This window comes from Chenopodium quinoa, unplaced genomic scaffold, assembly GCF_001683475.1.
Source record: "Chenopodium quinoa cultivar QQ74 unplaced genomic scaffold, ASM168347v1, whole genome shotgun sequence".
NCBI classification, from domain to species: domain Eukaryota; kingdom Viridiplantae; phylum Streptophyta; class Magnoliopsida; order Caryophyllales; family Amaranthaceae; genus Chenopodium; species Chenopodium quinoa.
Window position 1 is genome coordinate 1,987,360 of NW_018743906.1, and position 22,614 is coordinate 2,009,973.

At 34.5% G+C, this 22,614-nt stretch overlaps 2 protein-coding genes across 4 annotated transcripts; one reads left to right on the forward strand and one right to left on the reverse strand.

Moving 5' to 3' along the window:
• Nucleotides 1-434: 434 nt before the first annotated feature.
• Nucleotides 435-11,504, reverse strand: LOC110686964. Of its 3 annotated transcripts, XM_021863590.1 has the most exons (8): nt 11,209-11,504; nt 9,981-10,054; nt 9,830-9,873; nt 3,258-3,493; nt 3,036-3,159; nt 2,641-2,934; nt 2,439-2,555; nt 435-1,290 (listed from the first exon to the last, which is right to left on the reverse strand). In XM_021863590.1, the coding sequence occupies exons 1-6, from the start codon at nt 11,295-11,297 to the stop codon at nt 2,800-2,802; spliced, it is 702 nt and encodes a 233-aa protein (XP_021719282.1). In that variant the 5' UTR covers nt 11,298-11,504; the 3' UTR covers nt 435-1,290; nt 2,439-2,555; nt 2,641-2,799. The 3 variants fall into 3 exon arrangements, with proteins under 3 accessions (XP_021719282.1, XP_021719281.1, XP_021719280.1); XM_021863589.1 differs by lacking the exons at nt 435-1,290; nt 2,439-2,555; nt 2,641-2,934; ... (2 more) ...; nt 9,981-10,054; nt 11,209-11,504 and adding exons at nt 6,797-7,117; nt 7,212-8,022 and having other exon boundaries at nt 3,417-3,493; XM_021863588.1 differs by lacking the exons at nt 435-1,290; nt 2,439-2,555; nt 2,641-2,934; ... (3 more) ...; nt 9,981-10,054; nt 11,209-11,504 and adding exons at nt 6,441-6,702; nt 6,797-7,117; nt 7,212-8,022.
• Nucleotides 11,505-14,307: 2,803 nt separating this feature from the next.
• Nucleotides 14,308-17,908, forward strand: LOC110686965 (30S ribosomal protein S20, chloroplastic). Its single transcript, XM_021863592.1, has 3 exons — nt 14,308-14,545; nt 15,573-15,736; nt 17,474-17,908. Exons 1-3 carry the CDS (start codon nt 14,392-14,394, stop codon nt 17,705-17,707), a joined length of 552 nt encoding a protein of 183 aa, XP_021719284.1. The 5' UTR covers nt 14,308-14,391; the 3' UTR covers nt 17,708-17,908.
• The last annotated feature ends 4,706 nt before the right edge of the window (nt 17,909-22,614 follow it).

Genomic DNA, 22,614 nt, shown 5'->3' on the forward strand with positions numbered 1-22,614 from the left:
TTTCCTTATTTTCAACGACCGTTTTTACAGCTAACGTAATTAGTAATTTGCGACAGGCACAACGGTCGCAATTATGCAAAATTACGACCGCCAAATGCGGTCACAAATTTCTAAGATCTGCGACAGGTCTGGCGGTCGCAATTTTCAGACAATTACGACTGCCATCGGCGGTCGCAAATTCCTGGTAACTGCGACAGGTGGACTGGCGATCGCAATTTTAAAAAATTACGATAGGCAATCAAACGGTCGCAATTTATCAGAGAATTGCGACTGTTTCTGGATGTCGCAATTTATTAAATCTGCAACAGGTTTAAACGGTCGCAAATATTATATGACAATATTGCAATTATAATACTACAATTTGCATTATCGAGATTATCCTAACCTGAACCTATAACCTGTTATCATATGAATTAATTTTAAAATTAATAAAAATTAAAAATAAAATGCATAATTCATATAAATGATAATATTAATAATTAAAAATCCCAACTTCCAACAATACATACAATAACAATGTTCAAGTTAATAATAATAGTAATTAGTTAGTAATAGTTTTATAAGCTTAACTTAAAAACTAAGTTAGACCTATATGAATAAGTAATGGCCTATGTTCATTCAAAAAATAGATAAGGCCAACATGTGACAATATAATACCAAGTTAAGGCCTATATTCCCCAAAAAAAATAACGAAATGGCCTATATCCCCCTAAAAAAAGCTAAGGCCTATATTCCCAAAAAAAAACCTAAGGCCTATATTCCCCCCAAAAAATACTAAGGCCTATATCAAAAATACTAATCTAAGAGATTTATGAACAAAAACTACGACAACGGAGTCTGGTGACCAACTCCACCACCACTCATGTCTAGGTCATCTTCCCTACGAAGTTGAAATGGAGGACCACTTGAACAGTTAGAGAACAATTTCTGCAACATTGTCTCCATCATTCGCTTACTCTCACTTGCCGCCTCCTCCCGCTCCTTCTTCAATGCCTCCTGCAATTACACAGCAAACTGTGCCTCCATCTGAGCCTGCATTTGCACTTTTGCCTCCTCTATTCGCTCGGCAACCTCGGCTTGCACACGTTCCTCCAACTGTGAAGCTATAGAAGGATTGTACGATTGCGAGCCTTTCTTGGAAGAGGGGTTGTAAAACAAACAAGCACTTGCACCTAGGCCCTTCACTACACCCTTTTTCCTACCACCAACGACCTCCCAGTATAGCTTGTTAGGGTCCGGTTGTGACCCTTCTTGAGTAGAAGACTCGTCAAGCTTCTTTTGGTAGGCATCCTGAAATCAAAAAACTCATATTTAGCATATTAAACATGTTTATAGGTTCAAATTGCTAAAACATACACATTTTCAAGCATTTACAAGGCTATAGATTCACAACTTGGCTTAAATGGCCTTCTAACTTACTCATTTTCGTTGTGTTTGATATATTCTAAGATTTTATCAATCAAACAACTCATATTTATCATGCAAAACATGTTTATAGGTTCAAATTGGTTAATCATAGAGATTTTCATGCATATACAATGCTATAGGTTCATAACTAGGCTAAAATGGCTTAAATGGCCTTCTAACTTACCCATTTTCTTTATTTTTGCTATATTCTAAGATTTTGTCAATAAAACAACTCATATTTAGCATATAAAACATGTTTATAGGTTCAAATTGCTAAAACATAAACATTTTCATGCATATACAAGGCTATAGGTTCATAACTAGGCTAAAATGGCTTAAATGGCCTTCTAACTTACCCATTTTCTTCGTTTTTTCTATATTATAAGATTTTTCCAATCAAACAACTCATATTTATCATATAAAACATGTTTATAGATTCAAATTTCTAAAACATACACATTTTCCTGCATATACAAGGCTATAGGTTCATAACTAGGCTAAAATGGCTTAAATGGCCTTCTAATTTACCCATTTTCTTTGTTTTTGCTATATTCTAAGATTTTGTCAATCAAACAACTCATATTTAGCATACAAAACATGTTTATAGGTTTAAATGGCATAAACATACACATTTTCAAGCATTTACAAGGCTATAGGGTCATAACTAGGTTAAAATGGCTTAAATGGCATTCTAACTTACCCATTGTCTTTGTTTTTGCTATATTCTAATATTTTGTCAATCAAAAAACTCATATTTAGCATACAAAACATGTTTATAGGTTCAAATTGCTAAAATCTACACATTTTCAAGCATTTACAAGGCTATAAGGTCATAACCAGGCTAAAATGGCTTAAATGACATTCTAACTTACCCATTTTCTTTTTTTTTGCTATATTCTAAGATTTTGTCAATCAAACAACACATTAGTTTCCAAAGTTAGGTGCCTCAACTTTCAAATCACAAGTATAAGTGCTTATGTTTTGCTTTCTTCATTAATAATTTCATTAGTTTCCAAAGTTAGATGTGTTACCGAGATTTGTTGTGCCCTCTTATTAGCCGCAACTTTTCCTTTTCCAGGAACTTCCTTGAAATGTGTCTTTAGGAAGACCTCAGGGGCAGTTGGAAGCACTCCACCGGCTTTCTAAGCCTGCACAAATCAAATAACTCCTTAAATGCTTAGTGTATGTAAGTACTAAAATTTATCATTACCATTATATACCATTAAGTATTACCATTTTCTTTGCATGCTTTGATGCAGAGATAGAACCTTGGAATTATGATGGCTCAATTGGATTAGACAAGGAGCCGCCCCTCCTGTTCTTCTTTGCTTTTTCTGACCTCTCCAGAAAACCCGGCTCCTTTCTTTTCTCCATAATTTGCTCAAACATACACTATCCCATCCATCTGGGAACTGACTTGTTTCTGATCGAAACATTGTATGTAATCTCTTTCAACCTCTTATGTGCTTTCTTTTCATACTCCTTCTTCACAAGGGCATCAAGATCATCATTCCAAAGGTATAGTTTCTGCAAACAAGAAGAATAAAATGTATAATAATTTATTGTAATAAGTAACCAACAAACACCAAAGTTAGATGAGTAAACTAAACTTGGGGGTTTTATAATACCGTAAATGAGTTCCACCAATGGGTCTTAGTAACCTCGTCAACCATTTCATAGTTAAGCCATGGTTCGCGCCAATGTGCTTGAAAGATATTTGTAATGGAGGTGCTCACGGTGTTATCATCGAACCTTAGTACCAATAAGCAAACAAATGAAGTCATTACTTACTAATCTAACCAAGATTTTTCAAGTTGGAATGCAAATTAAGATAACCATGAATAACTTACCATAACCCTGTAGGGTGCAAAGTCCTTCTCGCAACGGGGGTAGGTACCTCACCCATGGGAGAGTTACTGTCTTGCGTCTGAGGAAACTGAGTAGATGTCCCAGAACCATCTACAAGTGGCTGAGGGGATGGGGTAGCTTCCGGAGAAGTTTCTGTATTTGCATGGCTTATCGACGGAAACAATTCTCTCGGGGTGGCATGTCCCAGCTTCCGACGACCACCACCAGCCATGACAACCTACAATAAGAAAAACATTATGAGCATCGGTAAAAATCATATAGTCATGTTATCTCACGATCTATAAGCTATTGTCACACACAACCTTGGCTTTGCAAAATATAAATAATAACATATTTACACAAGTATATCACATTATAACTAGGATGGTCTTTTAAAATAAATTGAAATCCATTAAGATTACATAATTAAAAAGTTAAAACTAGGTTACAATCAATCTCCTAAATCTCAGTTGAATCACCCTCCCCATCAGCACTAAGATCATCATCGTTATCGTCATCCCAAAATCCGTCATCCTCATCCTCGTCCTCACTATCAGTAGATTCGAAATTGGACTCATCTGGAGGGGCATCGGGCAGCACTTCATTTTTAGTATCCGAATCTCCAAATCCATCTTCATCACCTTCATAGTCCGGAATGTCATCCGGAGCACAAAGAGTAGGAATGTCAGAACTGGTTTCTTGTAGAAAGTCTTCGTCAATTGGTGCATCAACAACAGACCTCGCCTTTGTCTTCACACTACCCACCATTGAGCCTTGTCTCTTTTCAGACTTGGGTAAGGTGCATAGTAGACTTGGCTGGCTTGGTAAGAAAGCACAAATGGATCGTACTTGGGGTATTTTTTGGTATGATTGACTTCTACAAGCTTGTGTTGATCAATGTTCATACCCCTAGTGGAGTCCATCCAACTGCACTTAAAAAGAACAGTCTTATAAGTCAGTAGGGCACCAGTGAACTCCAACTCGATGATATCCTCTAGAAACCCAAAATAATCACCACCATCTTCATTGGATACGCTTACTCCATAATTCATTGTTGACTTATGTTTTCCATGGCTATAAGTTTTGAATTTGTATTCGTTCACATAGAATTGGCTCCAAGTACGCACTCGCTTAGTGTAGACACCCATTTGAGTCTCCCCAAAACCAAACCCGGTGATGAGTACCTTTCACGTCGAATCATAATCGAATGAAGTGAAAGTGTGGAAAGTCTAGTGTTGCGGATAGTTTTAATTTCTTTTCTCTTCTCTCTGTTTTTGAAAACTTATTTTAAGAAAACAGTCAATCCAGTTTGGTTGGTCCATTATATGGGTCCAATTTTGTGTAGTTGGATGGGGCTTGCAAAGAGATTTCCAACGATATATTATAAGCCCAATTCCGATGAATATTGAGGAAGTTATGGCCAAATTACTGAATTGGGCCCGGTTTGAGCTTTATATACGACCCAATGATCTAGAGGAGGGCCTAATATGATTTATCATTCCTAATGCAATTAGGAATGGTTTTGGTCTTCTAGATTCTTCTAGAAGGTTCTTTTCATTCCTAATTCAATTAGCATTGATAAATTGATTTTTGTTAACTTTTCAGAGTTTTAATTAAAATCAAATAACATTTTTGAGGAAAATATACGATTTTATCCTCCAGTACGGCAAACTTATCTGATTTTTGATAACGCGTCAAAAACAGGTCTGGCGCCTGACTCCAGGCATTGACGCCTAGAACCAGGCTTGGCGCCTAGCGCCAGCCATTGGCGCTTGGCGCTAGTGTTGGTGCCTGGCGCCAATTAGCCAGGGTTGGCGCCAGCTCTGTTTCGGTTGCGCCAGGACTCTGTTCTGTTAATTTATCTTTTTGGCTGATTTTCTCTATAAATTACGTATTAAAAACTCCGTTTTCATTCACCAATTCTCATCAACAATCAGTTTCAATTAATATTCACCTACAACCAGTTTTCAATTCTCTTTCATCCTCTCTTAATCAATTCATTCATCTTTCTCTTTTTCTACACCTTGTTTTTACATACAAAATTCCGCATTCATTAGATCTAGAAACACCTAGCCATATTCGAAGTTGCCTTCGCCCTAGACGTGAAAGGTTTAATTTCTAAGGGTTTGGTCCCAAATCTCTCTTTCAATTATTTAATTTAATTGTTTTGATTATTATTTTCCTTGAAGTTACTAACGTGTGTATTTTGTTATTAGAAAAAGGTACAAGGCATCAAAGTAAGTACTTTAATGGTTTTTATTGATACTATGATGTAGAAATCATGTTTAAATTGTTATTATGATATTCGTAGTATCATGTCTAAGGTAATTTTAATATTAAGTATGATTAAAAGTATGATGCTTCCTATCTTCTTCCTAATATTTATGATTGTTAGTATCATGTTAGGGTTAAAGATTTGATTTTTATTGCTTAGTGACATGCTAGGGTTTGTTATTAATCTTGTTAGTATCATGTCTAGGATCTTGCTATTATTATTATGCTTTAATATTAACATGAACATGATTATGATTATAATTGTTGTAATTTATGATGATTATGAATATTATTATTATTATTATTTTGATGATGATTATTTTATTTATGATGATATTATTATTATTATGACTATTATAATGATTGATTATGATTATTTATTATGTTGCTTGATATTTATTTGTTGCTTGATCACACCTTTTATGCATGTTTAAAGGGAATTAGTACTTATAATCACGCTTAATAAGATATTTAATAATCTTGTTTAGGGTTAATGTGATTATAATTCAAGTGATCGCCAATAATAGTTTATTTGTGCATTTAATTCAACCCACATAGATAAACAGGTTTAGGGTTAAACCTATTGATTGCTGTTAATTAAAAAGCGCACATGAATACGATCAGAATAAAGTAGAGGCCTATTATTAGGGAAGGTTCAATCTCTTTTAGGTTGGATTTGTACCTTCATCCCCGAACCCTTATTTGGTTCAAGACCTTATGGAGTTGACGATCTCTTCGATCGTTAAGGGGTGTAACCTTCACCCTATGAACGGTTTACAAGTTCCTAAAACTTGTTGGCGACTCTTTTGCTCTACCTTCTTCCCTTTTGGACGCCACCGTACTTTAGTGTATGATCACAGTGGGGTTAAACCTAGGGGTTAATGCTTAAAATTTATTCCCCACACTTAGATGGGCCCATAGCCAAAGCAAACAATATTTCATCATTTGGCTTTTCTTGAATCACTTGCTCATATGGAATAATTATATTAAATTGATATATGTCGTGAAGTTATAGCAAAAAATTAAGTAAACGTGTTGATGTCAAATGCGTATCATACTCACTTTCAACCTAAACCACTCGAGGAATTCAGCTTCATGTTTAATCCACACATCTTCTTTGCGCATAGTGGGTTGCATTTGAATAATGTGGTCCTCAAACCCCCTTCCATATAACTAGAGAAAGAGTATTAATGAAGGTGGTCAACATTGGATACGATGCAAAATTCAATGAAATCTTAATGAGTGTAATAATATATAAATTTAATACCTCTTATATGGTTCCAGAATGCCGCTATTTCCAAAAACATATAAATGAGCACGTCGTAGTTCTTTTTCATCCAAAAAGCGACAAACTCCACCAGTAGAAGCATGTCCATGATCAACCCTAAACAGTTCTGGAACACTATCATCCAAAGTGCTTTTAACATCATCATGAACGTTACGGCCTAAGTCACGTGTTTTGGTATCCACTCCTTGTTGGAAGTAGTTAGAGAAAAAGAACCCTATCTCTTCCGTTAGATATGCATTGCAGATAGAACCTTCCACACGAGCCTTATTGCCAATTTTACGTTTCAAATGATTAAGGAAACTATAATAAAAAATATTGAATAAGTTATATGTTATGCAAAAAACTATAGGTGTATAAAGGAAAATGGCAGCTATGAGTTTGTAGGAGCTAAAACCTTTCAAACGGATACATCCAACGATATTGGACAGGACCACATAACGTAGCTTTATAAGACAGGTGAACTGGTAAGTGTTCCATAGAGTTTAAGAACGCCGGTGGAAATATCTTCTCGAGCTTACAAAGAATTTCTGCAATGTTGTGTTCCAAACTTTCCATATCACTCAATTTGATGGTGGAACAACAAAGATCACGGAAGAAAAGACTAATCTCAGTAATAGCTTTCAAAACATGGACCGGGAGCATTTCCTTCAAAGCAACTGGCAACAATCTCTCCATAAAGACATGACAGTCGTGGCTCTTTAAACCATGAAGCTTATATGATTGTAAATCTACACATCTACTCAAATTAGAAGCATAACCATTGGGAAATTTCAAGTTCCTTACCCACTCGCATAACACTTTCTTTTGAGCCTTGTCGAGTGAGAATGGGGATTTCGGCAAAGTGTCTTTCCCTCTCGCATCCTCCGTCACATGTAGTTGTCGTCGTTTGCAATATTTGGCAATGTCATATCTAGATGCAACTGTGTTTGAAGTATGTTTTTTGACATCCATCACTTTGTGAATTAGTTGGTCACATAAATTTTTTTTCATGCACATCGATGGAGGCAAGTTATAAGGGGTTAGAATGACTGGCCAACATGAATACTGACCCCCAAACTTGCCATTAGGATCAAACCCATCGGTACACATACCAAGTCTCACCTTTCTAGGTTCATATGCGAAATCGGGGAAGGATCTATCCAAGTGCTTCCAAGCTTCACTATCATTAGGATGTGCCATTGTGCCTTGGACTCTTGGATTTTTAGAATGCTAGGTCATTTCCTCCGCAACGTTCTTTGTTGCAAACAACCGTTGTAGCCTTGGAGTGATTGGAAAATAGATGAGTTCTTTTATTGGAACCAATGACCCCTTTGAAGTCCTCTTGTATCTATCCTTTTTGCACACTCTACACTTGTCCAACTCAGCATCATCTTTCCAAAATAACATACAACCCTTTGGGCATGCATGGATCTTCTTGTGCGGAAGCTCAAGTCCATTAAGAATCTTCTTTGTATCATAGAATGTTTTCCCCATCTTGTTATTGTCGGGAATCGCTTCGTTCAGTAATGAAGCAAACCCATCAACGCACCTATGGGGTAGATTGTATTCCGAATTCAAAGATACAATTCGAGATGCCATTTCTAGCACAGACATGGAGCTACCTTCGTACAGTGGCTGCTCGGCAACCTTCAAAAGCTCTTGAAATTCTTTTGCTTGAGCATTTGGCTCTTCATCTGAACCATTAGTAGTATCGTCACCCAGTGGTTCATGAGTACTCCCAAGAGCATCGAGAACCATTTCACGGTAAGTATTTGGTTGCTCTACACTTGATGTAGGGAACCCTTCACCATGAGAAACCCACTCATAGTAATCAGGTATAAACCCCTTTTTGTACAAATGGAGTTTTACTGTGTTGGCATCATGAAGACGTCTATTCTTACATAACAAACAAGGGCATCTTACTTCATCTATGCCCGGGCTCTCAGGATGAGCTTCACAAAACCTTATGAATTGTTCAACACTTTCCACAAACTCTTGCCTAAGTCTACGGGCATTACCCCCATCATATCTATCGTACATCCACCGACGCTCTTTCCTTTTCATGGTGACAAATTCTACAACACTATGAAAAACAAACCACATTAATCATTCACACTGAACTTGTATTCATTATAATAATGGCATACGATACAATTAGAATCGAAATGATATCCAAAGGTCCTTATCATGACTTGAACAGGAAAGCTGATTTCACATTCTTTATTAAGAGATTTAAACATATGTTATGTCACATGCTTCTAACTTGATAAATATTTATAATTTTTACAACATGTTTTCTAAAATACTTATTATATATAATTTACAATATTGATTAAATTATTTATAACTTGCACTAATAAATTATATTTATCCAATTTCAAAGTAAATTGATGTAACATTAATAAAATCAAAGAAGCAATATGATTTGTATAGTTAACAAAGATGGGAGTTTGATAACAAAAATCAAAATATAAAAATATTACAAAAACCACATGTAACCCTTCATGAAAAAACAAAATAATTTCCAAAATACATTATAGAACCATAATACAAATTAATGTTCAAAAGATTATCATAACCCCTTAAACATACATATTTCTAATAAAGCCATTGTAATTCAATAAGAATCATTTTTTTTTTAAACGAAATCTAAAATTATCCAACACATGAGTTCATACCATCCAATAGTCCTACATTGGACATAAAGCAAAATAAATTTCTTTTCCAATCAAAACACATCCAAGTTTAAGCCTACCCACAATAAAGCGTAAAAAATCAAACAATGTACCAAGCTATCAATAGCAAACCTCTTGCTAATACTAAACTGACAATTTAAGAATCACTAGGAAAACCCGCTTAAACAAGAAGCACATTCACAAAGTAAAGCAGTGATAATAAACTGAAATGAAAATGCATCTAATAAGGATGTTTTTTTTTAATATGGATCACAACTCCATAAACAATTAACATAAATATGAATCATATTGCACAAGTAAAAGAAGTAGTTAAATAAGAAGGGAAGAAAACACACACTAGAGGAGTTGACCGGAAAAGCAGAGGCGGCGACGAAGGTGGTCCTGGTATATGGTGGTGTTACACTTTTAGGCAGGGTATTTATAAAAAAAAAACTTTAAAATTAAAAAAAAAATAAAAAAAAAAAAAAAAAAAACTACACACGACATACCTGGTGGTGGCGACGGAAAAAAAAACAGAAAAAGGAGGAGTGACGGGCACAAGAGGAATCCGGCGACGGTGGAGCTGCAAAGGGGGTTAATTTGCGACCCACAATTAGCTATTTTAGACAAAATAACAAAAGAGAGCAATATTCTAGAAAAACTCGAAAATATGAAAGACCAAATACTCAACCAGCCATAAAAGTTCAAGTTCCAGAAGATTTGTAAAGCTCAATCTAAAACAGACGAGCAAAGACAACCTGTTAGCTGTCTTTGAGCTTTAATTTCAGGGTTTAGTGGTTCACTTGACATTGGTTTAAGCTATAAATATTTCAAAAGTAACCAAGAAGAGACTGGGGCAGTGGGGTTCACTTGCTGCTAATTCTCTAACTGTATGTGGCTCTTATTAACAGGCAATGGGATCCAATAATCGATTAAAAACCAATAATCGAGATCTCACTGAAATCTAAATTCACTTCATGAATGAACGATTGTGCTTAAAAGTGACTTGTTCTGGCTACACTTGTAGTAATAGAGTGGAAGGAAGTTGGATGCAAATATTTAGGTGGTTGTATGTTTATGTAAGTAGTGGATCTTTGATCCTGGGCAGATAGTGACCTGTTAGCTTTATGGTTTGTAAATTAGATTCTAAAACCAACCTTACTCCCATATCATCTCAAATCCATCTATACACAACACTTATACCATCATACATTGAGAGATAATACTCACAAATTTGCTAAAAACAATTAGCTACAATAGGGTCTGAACATGAATTCTTTTAATATCAAGCACCAAAACAAAAATGAACATAAATCCATCTATACCCAACACTTATATAATCATACATTGAGAGATAATACTCACAAATTTGCTAAAAACAATTAGCTACAATAGGGTCTAGACATGAATTCTTTTAATATCAAGCACCAAAACAAAAATGAACATAGATAACTCTCTCTTTACTAAATTAAACTATTATCAAACACAGCAAAGTGAATTCCACAAATTCACATTTTCAATTCCATAAATGAATTCCTTGTTAACGAACGCAACCTAATTTTGAAAAAAAAAAATTATAGCGACTTACCTAAATTAACTCAACGGAAAACGGAGGAGGGACGGAGAGAAAAGGAACACGGCGAGCCGACAACGGTAGCCCTGCGAAGAGGTTCGATTGTGACCATAATTTAGAGTTTTCGCCCAAATTAATTAAATAAAAAAAATGCATCGACTTACCTGAATACCGACGTCAGAAAACAAGGAGGGACGGGCAGGAGGGGAAGTCGACGACGGTGGTCCTGCTTAGGGGTAGATTTGCGACCCATTGTTAGTGTTACGGAACAAAAGAACGAAATTAAAAAAAAATAAAAAATAAAAATAAAAATAAAAAGAGAAAATTAAGAAAACCTACCTACTGCAGTGTCGCAGGCCGGAAAATGCTCGTCGGAGGGTAGAACGGGTGGAGAATGCTCGTCGCCAGAGAAATCTCATTTTTTTCCCTCTTTCCCCCTCTCTGATTCTTCTTTCCCTTCCCCTTGCAAATGAAATACGATCACAACAATTTTATTTTAAATTTCTTTTAAAAACATTGCGACCAGTTCTACGACAGTTAAACCGGTCGTAATTATTTTTTTAAAAAAAGTTAATCACATATTTTCAACGACCGGCACAATGGTCGCAATAAATTAAAAAACGGTCGCAAATAAATAATTTTACAACAGTCTTCTTAACGTCGTTATTAATATGAATTGTGACCGTTTTTATACCAGTCGCAATAAATTGGTCGTAAAATCACCGAATTTTAGTAGTGCATAATTATGTGTGTCAACTATTGTAATATAATATACATGTAGCTTCATGTAATTTGTTAATTAATAAATAATTTTAATGTATTTTATTTTATATAATGTTTTATATATTTATGAACTGATTCATCCCTAAAAAAATATATACATTTTCATAATGATTTATATCTAAAAAAAAAGTGTAATTATTTTTATAATGAAATACATTGTTGTTTTGTAATTAAAATTAATTTCATAACATCATCTCACTTAAAAACTAATTTAATATAAAATAAATTGAATAAAGTAAATTTATTTTATTTTGTAAACATTTTTCTCGTGAAAATTGAAAAGAAAATGAACAAAGCATGGACTTATTTTTATTAACTTCAAAATCTCCTCAATTCATCCACAAAATGGTAAAATTATTTATTTAAAATTTTCATCAATAAAAATATCCAACTATTAATGATTATCATTTGATTTACCCCTCACTTATTGGGTTAAATGCGATGGATTAATTATCATTTAGTAAAAATAGCAAAAAGTAAATACATTAAAAGTAAATATTGATATAATAAAACTAAAAACATTTGCACACTAATAAAGTAACAATATTTTTATATTGGCTTTGTTTTCATATATGTTGTATCACTTGTATGGACTATACTTGTATGAAAGATTAATTATATTTTAAGTGTCATTGTACAATATTAACAAAAAAATAAAATTAAAAAAATAAAATATAAGAATTCTGATCAAATACAAGATATGTGAATTATCTCAATGTCAAAATGTTGGTTTTAATTTTAACTAAAGGGTACTAACTTGTTTTGCATTATTTTTTTGTTTAATGTATCCAATTTTTTTTTGAAAACTATAAACCAAAAATAAGAAACAAGAAAATGGAGTTTCCACTTTTTTCGTTGTCAATAAGAAATAAGTTTGACTAATTTTTATTCATACATATTGACATACTTACCTCCGTTTTTTTAGTTGGCATGTATTCCTTTTTAAGAAATTTATTTTTAGTTGACACGTCTTCTTTTTAAGTAAGTTTTATACATTGTATTTACTAGTGTACCTCACTTGCTTTATCATATCATTCTCTCTCATCTCCTTATTATGTGTGCCCCTAAATTGAATTTTTCAACTAAATAGGAACATAGAAAGTATATTATATGATTTTGAAAAACAAATAACAAAAAAAAAACAGAAAACCATAGCAATACCAAAAGAACCCTTTTCTTTCTTTCTTTTTTTTTATTCATTTTTCGAGATTGGTTTTGATTTTGCAAATTTTTCCCATAGCTTTAAACTTTCGTTCATTTATAGATGTATAAATAATTAAGGATTAAAACTCTATTACGGTAAGATAAGACATCATATCTTAGGGCTGTTCTCTTCAGATTATTTTCAGTTCAGTTCAATTCTTAATTTCATTCTCTCATAAAATATTCAGGGGCCGTTTGGTTGGGGTTAATCATCAAAGGGAATGGGAATCAACTGCCCCCATTCCCTTTGTTGTTGTTTGTTAGCCCATTTTTCCCATTCCCTTTACCCCCTTCATTCCCCCAAATCCCTCTAACTTCATTCCCCATCCCCCTAGGTATTTCCATTCCATTCCCTACCCACCTTCACACCACCACATCACCACCGAAAAAGTAGCCCAGTCCACCGTCGCCCCTACCCTTACCACCGCCACCCCTCCTCCGACCACCGCCGACCCTCCCCTGAGCCTCGCCGCCCTCCTCTCCCCCGAAAAAACCTCCCCAAGCCCCGAAAAACCCTAACCCCGATCTCCCTTGACCCCGAAATTCGCCGCCCAGCCCTCCCACCACCCTCGAAACCCTAGCGGCTAGGGTTTCGAGGGTGGTGGGAGGGATGGGCGGCGAATTTCGGGGTCAAGGGAGATCGGGGTTAGGGTTTTTCGGGGCTTGGGGAGGTTTTTTCGGGGGAGGAGAGGTCAAGGCAGTGCAGCAAGGGGTGGTGGTGGCGCGGCGAAGGGGGGGAGTTGTGGAGGAGGTGCGGCGAGTGGGTGGAGAGCCTAGGTGGTGGCCAAAAATGGTTGAAAATGAAGGAGAGTGGTGGTGGTTGGACTGGTGGTCTTCCATTCATTTCATTCCTTTGTTATTCAAAACAAACAACACTCCAAAATTGGGGGATTTTCATTCCATTCCATGTCTTTACCTTTGTTCATTCCATTCCGATTCCCTCATTCGAACCAAACGGCCCCTCAGTTCATTTCAATCAATCAGAAGGGCATGTTTACATTTACTAAACTGAGTTAAACTGAACTGAGCTAAACTGATTGGAGCTAAACTGATCTGAACTGATTAGAGTTGAACTGAATTGAAATGAATAAATTATTAGAGAAGAAAATTAATAACTGAATTGAACTGTAATGAAATTAAGTTGAAGTGAACATGTCATTAGTCTAAATGTCTAGTTAGCGTCTAATGTCATGGTTAGAGTAGTCGTAGACCTTGTAGTGGAGTGGGCGTACAAGGGTAAAACAGGAACCGGAATCTTTGCGGATAAGAAAACCTCCTATCTCCTTCTACTCAAAACTCAAACTGTGTCAATTGAAATCCCAAAAAAGAGTGCCAAAATATAGTGAAAAAAATAAGAGATAATGGCTGCTATAAGCATGGCCTGTGTTTCTTCACAATGCTTATCGCTTTCTTCTAAGCTTCATAATCTCTCTCTTTCTTCAACCCAATTGCCCAATTCATCTCTCAAATCACTCTCTTTCTCCGCTAATTTGTCTCACAGCCTTTTTTCTCAGGGTAAGATTTTACCCCATTTACTACTTTTTTTATGTTTCTTTCATTTTCTGGTTTTATAGTTACAAATTACTTGCTTTTGTTTTTGGATGTTTGGATTTTGTGGGTTTCAATTATTATTGTAATTTTTGCTTTTTGAATATTGGTATTACTTGTTCTGTTTTGTTTGAAGTAGTAACAATTCTTCGAATTTGAGCAGAATGATTTTCTACCCAATTTCGTTTTTATTAATTTTTTAACTAGTTTATTCGTATGTTAAACAAAAAAATGGAAATTGATGAAATGACATATTTTTTTCGGGTAGTAATGCTTAAACTTTCCCTAATCATTGAAGAAAAAATGTAAATATTGTGTATTCTTTATAATTTATGATTGAGATGCATTTGATTTGTTTGAACTATTAGTTTTGGTTCTGCAAATATTGGATTGAGGTTCATAATGTCGAAGGGGAGGGTTGCATTTGCATTATTAGGGCCCGTTCAATTGCATAAATAAAATTTTGTTAATTTGAATGAATACTTAATGGCAGACTGGTTTTGTTGGATCAATTGATTTGGGTTTTATTCTTGATGTTTTAGTCAATTGTGTGTGCATTCTTTTGAGAGATTTTTCTGGCTTGATTTCCTGGTGTGAAACTTTGGCTGGTTAAAAGCGCGATACTTGATTTGTGATTTTGCAATGAAAGGCTTCTAAGAGGTAGCCTTGGACTGTTTAATCTTTATTATGGAGTACATTTTCAGCAGCAATGTTACTTAAGACTCTTCATTTCACTTCAAGTACGCATGTCAATTGTCAAATGACTTGGACATGGATGCTTGACAGTTGAGGCTTCATTTTGAACCATAAAGTTGTATTTTTTATTTACAATGAGTGAGATGCTTTTAGGTCTTGTAGCATAGCCTCTGTAATGTAGCTGGTAGCTATGAATTAGGCTCGTCTTTGTCTTTCAACATGAGATATACCTGATATAAGTCTCTCAATGATATAATTTGAGTAATTTGTGTGGTTTGCTATGGCTTTTGTATTTTAGGATGCTCTTCTCTTGGCTCATTCCAGAGACGTGGCTTCTCAGTAGTCTGTGAGGCTGCCACCGAAAAGAAGGCTGATTCTGCAGCTAAAAGAACACGCCAAGCAGAGACTCGACGCCTCAGGAACAAAGCTCGCAAATCTGAGGTTAAGACTCGGATGCGGAAGGTAATTGTCTTGTTGCTTGGTGTTTTGATTTAGGGCATGAACCTTAATATTAAATTTTGAATATTGCTCTGAATCTATTTTCAGAACCTTTGGTTTACTGTGGTCTGCAATTGGTGTTGTGAATTGTGTTCTCTTGAGCAACTGTTGTGTTACCTTAAAAATAGAGCAGTACTGCAGTAGTGATTTTGGCTGTTAAGTACTTGAGTTTGATTTTCTTAACATTTGGCAGTTTCTGGTTTACCACGATTCTGTGCATACAAAGAATATCACCTCTGTGGCTCTATGGGCTTGTTGAATGGCAAGCATGAAATAATTTCTATTCCTTTCTGCAACGATATAATATGTCCCATTTAATCATTCAGATAAGAAGTGTATTGAGCAACCATGGTGTACTTCATTCACTGATTTTCTTAAGGTAGATTCTAATAGGCTAATAGCTTAGACATGTGGATGTAGATTCTAAGGAATCGTTCAATCTTAGAAGTCTGTTGCTTTATCAGAAGATTAGGGCCTTACATTCTAGATATAGTTCTCTGTTTGTCCAATAATCTTGATCACCGAGTGACTTTTGCTTGAATACCCTATTCGTAAGCGATCATATTGCTTTTACTTGATCATGTCACGGGGAGATGAGATTGGTAGGGACATGGAATAGAATACTGTCTCCCTCATTCCAATCCCTAATGGACTAAAATGTGAAGTAATTAAAATATTCACACTGCTATTGCATGACATCAACATCTGCATTTCCCCAAGTCAGTTGCGTGGATGTAGTCTTTGGCCTGTAATCATGTTGAGGTTGTTTTCGCTAGACCACTGATCCAATAATGAAACGAACATGCTTCTTTAAGATAGTAAATTAGGTATGCCAGTGCAGATTTTACCCTGCTTTTGTGTTCATTGATTTTTTTCCCTTGAATGGAGGAGTCCAATTCGCCTGTCTTGAACTCTTTAAAAAACAAACTGAGCATCCATGCTTCTTCACTGTAAACAGGAAGCGTTAACAGTTCAATTAGCATTTTGATTTGGCTCATCAAATCATCGTGATTTTTTCTCCACTGGAGTAGATCAACACTCTACCTAAGCGCATTATGAACCAAAAGGCATCCATGAGAGTGTTATCAGCATCCACTAGACATCTCATGTGGCCTCTCCTTATACCTCTTTCCAAATACTATCCATCTCTATGTCCTCTTATTCACTTAATTAACAAACTAAAAGTCTAATCAAGTTTCCTTTTTCTCAATAATAAGATTGCTGTTACTAAAAGTTAGTAGGGATAGTCTCACAGCTGTACATCTTATTTTGTCACCTTGTATGAAAAATGTCAGGAAGATAAGACAACCTTACTCTATGGGCTGTGGTCTGTGGAAGTACTGGCTAGCTGTTACAGGGCTTTTCCTATGATTTCAGTTTATGCTTTGTTTGCTTGAGTTTGTTGCCGATTGTGACTGTGAATGTGACCTTGAAATATACTACGATGAAGCCGTATAATCATCTTTTAGCAGCTATTTATCTCACTGTCATATTTGTCAAAGTTATATTTAAGTGTACAGTTTTCCTGGGACATGTAAACTGAATCTTAAAACTCCACACAGCACTAACAGGTTTTTTAGCTGAAAGTTAGTGAATAACCAATGTTCTGTAACTTCCCAGTTTTATGTGTATTCAACTTCTTGATATTGGTCTATTATTAATATCACAGGCTTATGTTTGTTGCCTGTTTGTTAACTTCAGGTTTTCGAAGCATTGGATGCACTGAGGAAGAAGACTGGCGCAGCACCTGAAGATCTTGTACCAATTGACAACCTGATTGCTGAAGCTTATTCTGCCATTGACAAGGCAGTGGTAAAAGGTACCCTACATCGGAACACTGCTGCTCGCCGCAAATCTCGGTTGGCTAGGAACAAGAAGGTTGTGGAGATCCACCACGGATGGTACACACCTGCCCCAGCACCAACTACTGTTTAGTCTTCCTTTCAATTGTAATTAGTACTCGAGTTATATGACCTCTCAGAATCACTTCATGTATTGTTGTAGCTCAATATCATTTTTTTTGTTATGTTACTAGTGTTATTTTGTAGCCAACGAACTACTTACGAATATGATTTTCTCCCGACACCTGAGTCCTATGAATTTTGCATATAATTTTCAAGCGACTGTGTTTTGAAAGATTCAAGTTTTTACCTCTGCAGAATTCAGCCTTGAGTGTGGTAACAGGTCCTTACACCTAAAATTAGACTTGCTATTCAAATGTTGTGACGGAGAAATTTTGGCGCCTTGAAATTGTGTTGACAAGAATAATATTGATACTACATTTGTTAGTAGAGAAATTAAATACACTGTAATCATAAAAAATGAGTTTCAATTTATACTTCCTCTATATTTTTTTAAGCGGAATGTTTTGACTTTTTGTGCTATTGACATATTCCACTTTGACTAATATTGTATAATGGCAGATATTAATTTAAAAACTCACTATCCATAGCAAATATGATTTTGCTATACGTACTTGCCCATTACTCACATAAGTCAAACCCATACTCGTTCTAATTGGGGATGGATGCAATGTAGAATCTGCAAAATTATACCCACTTGTCATTCCTATAATCCTATAGCCAAACTTAGAAGCAATATCTATTGACATAACATTTACCAGTTAAACTAGCACTTCATTTTTATTTATTTTTTTGGTGCATACATGGGCCAAGCTCGGAAACAAAAAATTACACAACTAAACGGGGAGTAGTAACTCCCATAGCATCCTCCCAAAATGCGTTCTTTATTAAGTCGGAGGAATATCGAAATAAACAACACCAAAACAAGTCTGCCACCTTATTACCCTCCCCCAAAACAAAACACAAAGTCAAAATTACAACCAAAAGAATGTACCACAACTTCTAAGAATGTGCAGGCATTCACCCCCTAGGTGCTCTCCATCTTGAAAAGCCTCTAAGCACTTTATGCACACATTGCTTGTGTATTTTAACTGTCTAATACTGTATAATTCTATTTCTATTACATGTACAAATTTTAGGAATACATAAATATAATTTGCGAATCTAAAAATGTGAAGATAAGTAGTAGAGCTTGGTACCTCCACTAACAAAGGTAGCGTAGCGAGTGATTGCGATTTCAATTTTATTTTTTTAATGTCAAATGAAGGGTATAGATAGAATGAGTTTGATTGATCGTAATATTTGTAAAGTGTAATTTGTGTATTAATTAATTAAGGTAAAATTGGCCCCAATATATAGCACGAACTTTTAACATGAAGCAAGTAGCAGCATGAAATTTGAGTTTTGACTAGTAACTATAACAAGTAACAACACAAACTTCCTTATTAGGTGCACAAAATATTTAAATGACGCTTGATATCAAATTTTTTGCCGATGAATTATCAAACAAGTTTTGGAGGTGAATTTAGGGTCTGTTCACTTCAGCTTAATTTCAGTTCAATTCAGCTACTAATTTTCTTCTCTCATAAAATATTCATTTCAGCTCAGTTCAATTCAGCTCTAATCAATTCAGTAGATCAGCTCACTTCAATAAATGTGAGCAGACCCTTAGTCAATTTTGAGATCAAATTTAGCCAAAAAAAAATACAAAAAACATCGATTTATGTGCTATAAAAATGTCTCAGTTAAGGTATTAGGTCAATTTGGACCTTAAGGACTAAATATGATATCAAAATTTGCAAAAAGTTAATAAAATATTAATATTTGATAAAATTTTCGATCCTGGGTTTCATTTACTCCCTCCTTGTTTTAATAAGTGTTACACTTTTTTTTTCCGCAAAAAACTACATTTAAATATTACATCTCTCTCCTCTCATGATCCCCACCCAAATCCATTACTAATTTTTTTTATTATATATTTCCTCTCACATTCATTACATTTCGATAAACATTAACCCCACTAAATTTTGTTTACAATTTATTAATACTTCAACTACCTCACTTATCTCTTATTTTATTTAAGTCAATTAAATTGTCTAAAATTATGTGTCGGTTAAACTGCAACACTTATCAAAACACGGAGGGAGTGTGATATTTTGTACACCCGATGAAGAAGTTGATGATGTTACGGCTACTAGTCAAAATTCATGCTCCTATATGCACCTTGTTAAAAGTTCGTGTTGTTAAGACCAATTTTTCCATTAATTAATTGTATTAATGGAAATAAATTAAAATACTACCTCCGATTTTTATTAGTTGTAACTTTGGAATATTTTATATCTCACTTTGGAATATTTTATATCTCATAAATAATACTCCAAAGTTGCAACTAAAAAAACGGAGGTAATATGTAATTTGTTTATAATTTGACGTAATTTAAGTAATTGATTGTTATTTTTAACTAAAAAAAAACCAAAGGTAGTATGCATTATTTGTTAATTGATTGATGTTTGAGTTTTTCTTATATATACGATTATACAAAGTATATGTTTAAAGGAAGAGGGGTGTTTTAAGTGGACACCACAACCTTATAGGTAGTATATAATAGAGATGACCAAAACCAAAGGTAGAAGCAATATCGATATTGGACATTACATGAATAGTTAAATGCCCATAATTGAACTACATTACTAATAAGATGCTAATGGTTAGCAACCTATTCATTTGCTAGGTTAATACTTACTCCCTCCGTTCCCAAAAATTTGACCTTTTTAGGTTGATTTTGCGGTTATTAAGAAACTTAAATAAAAAGAAATAAAAATATATTGGAAAGATAAATTTACATGGGGTTTGTAAAAAAATAGAGAGATAAAGTATTAAAAATACATGAAAAATAAAATTTTATATGGGGAAAATAATTCTGCACAAATATTGTTGTAAATTGCAAATGGGTCGATCATTTTAAGACTAAAACTAGGCTAAAAGAGTCGAAGTTTTGGAGAAGGAGGGGGTATAACAATTTGATCAGAGTAAAAGGTAATTAATATGATTGATGACCAAGGTGATTGATATGGAGAAAAATCTTTAAAACAATTTAACTTCATTAACTACTAGCATATCATCATCCCAAGAAGGAATTCAATAAAGAGCAGTACGTTTGTGGCAAAGCACAATGATGAATCTAACCGAGCCACTCCCTCCATTCCCAAAAAAAAAAAAAAGAAAAAATTCCCATTAGTACATCCGTGGTTTTAACTTTTCCCAATTCCCATTGATATACTCCTAAATTTTTGTCTTTCCATCGATACACCCATGATTTAGTCTTTTTCTCAACCGTGACTAACATCGTTAAAAAGTATCTCATTAAGTTAAAATAATTAAGGAAAAGACTATAATACCCCTTTTAAACATCTAATGTCTCAATTTACGTGTCGAAATTTGTTCGGTTAAAGTTTTGGGAGTCATGTTAGGCCTTAGGGCATCCACAATAAGAGGTTTGTCATTGGGTTTGTGGGAACTTTTTTGAGGTTTGTTGACAAACCTCTTATTGTGGGAAAAACAAAATAAGGAACAAGTTTGTATATACAAACCGGCTCATTTGCTCCAAATGGCCCACTTTCTCCTTTTTTTTAAAAAAATAATAAATCTTGTTAGGGCTTATTTTATTGTTTAGATAAATTTAATGAGTTGTAAGTAGGTCTCATATACCTTTGAAGAGGTTTATTTATTGTTGATGAAAGGTTTGTCAAGTGTGGGGCTTGTATGATGATGATGTGGCAAGTAAACAAACCTCTTAGAGGTTTGTTCTATTGCTCATGCCCTTAAAGAACCAAATTAACCTCGAAATTAGCAAAAAAAAATAACGCAAATGTCTCATATGCGTGTCAAAAAATGTCTCGATTTGCGTGCCATTACTTTTTTGTGATAATTATTGTTCAGTTAAGGTTTTAGGGGTCATTTTGACCTTTTATGGGTCTAAATCAAACTCGAAATTGTCAAATATTAAATTAACGAAAATATCTCATTTTGCATGTCATAATATTTCTTTTTTTTTCATGACATGCAAAACGAGACATTTTCGTTAATTTTTTTTGACAATTTTGAGTCGATTTAGGTCCATAAAGAGTCAAAATGACCCCTAAAACCATAACCGAACAATTACTATCATAAAAAGTAACGGCACACAAACCGAGATAATTTTTTTACACGCATATGAGACATTTATGTTATTTTTTTGCTAATTTTGAGGTTAATTTGGATCATTATGGACTAACATGACTCCCAAAACTTTAACCGAACAATTTTAGATGCGCAAATCGATACATTAGATGTTTAAAGGGGTATTATAGTCTTTTCCATAATTATTTAAACTTAATGAAACACTTTTTAAGGGTTGGGATTTGGGAAAAAGACCAAACCATGGGTGTACCGATGGGAAGGCAAAAATTTAAGAGTGTATCAATGGGAAAAGTCAAAACCACGGGTGTACCAATGATAATTTCCCAAAAAAAAAAGATTACCTTTGATGGATGTACACGGTTAATAAGGATAATAAGATAGTACTCCGTAGAAAACAATGATTAGATATTACCTGTGTCAAATATTAAGACATTAAATTAACTTTGAAAAAAAGGAACATTTACAATTTTGCATTGGAAGTATGTGAATATTTTAGTAAATAAAAATAGTTGCATTTGGAATATGTAAATATCTTATTAAATAGGAATTGTTGCATGGAAAATATATATTTATAAGGAAAACGTATGAAAATAAAAATAAAAATATTGAAACGTAACGATTAAAGAGGGGAATGCCAAAAAGGGCAAACGTAACACTCTTTCAAGTTTGGAAAGAGTACATGTCAGAAGCATTTACTATACATCAACATGACAAAAACAAAACTAACATAATATTCGACGTAAGCAGCTAATCAGCTGTCAAATTACCACATAACACGTTAGTCAGAGCAGCTGGACAAAA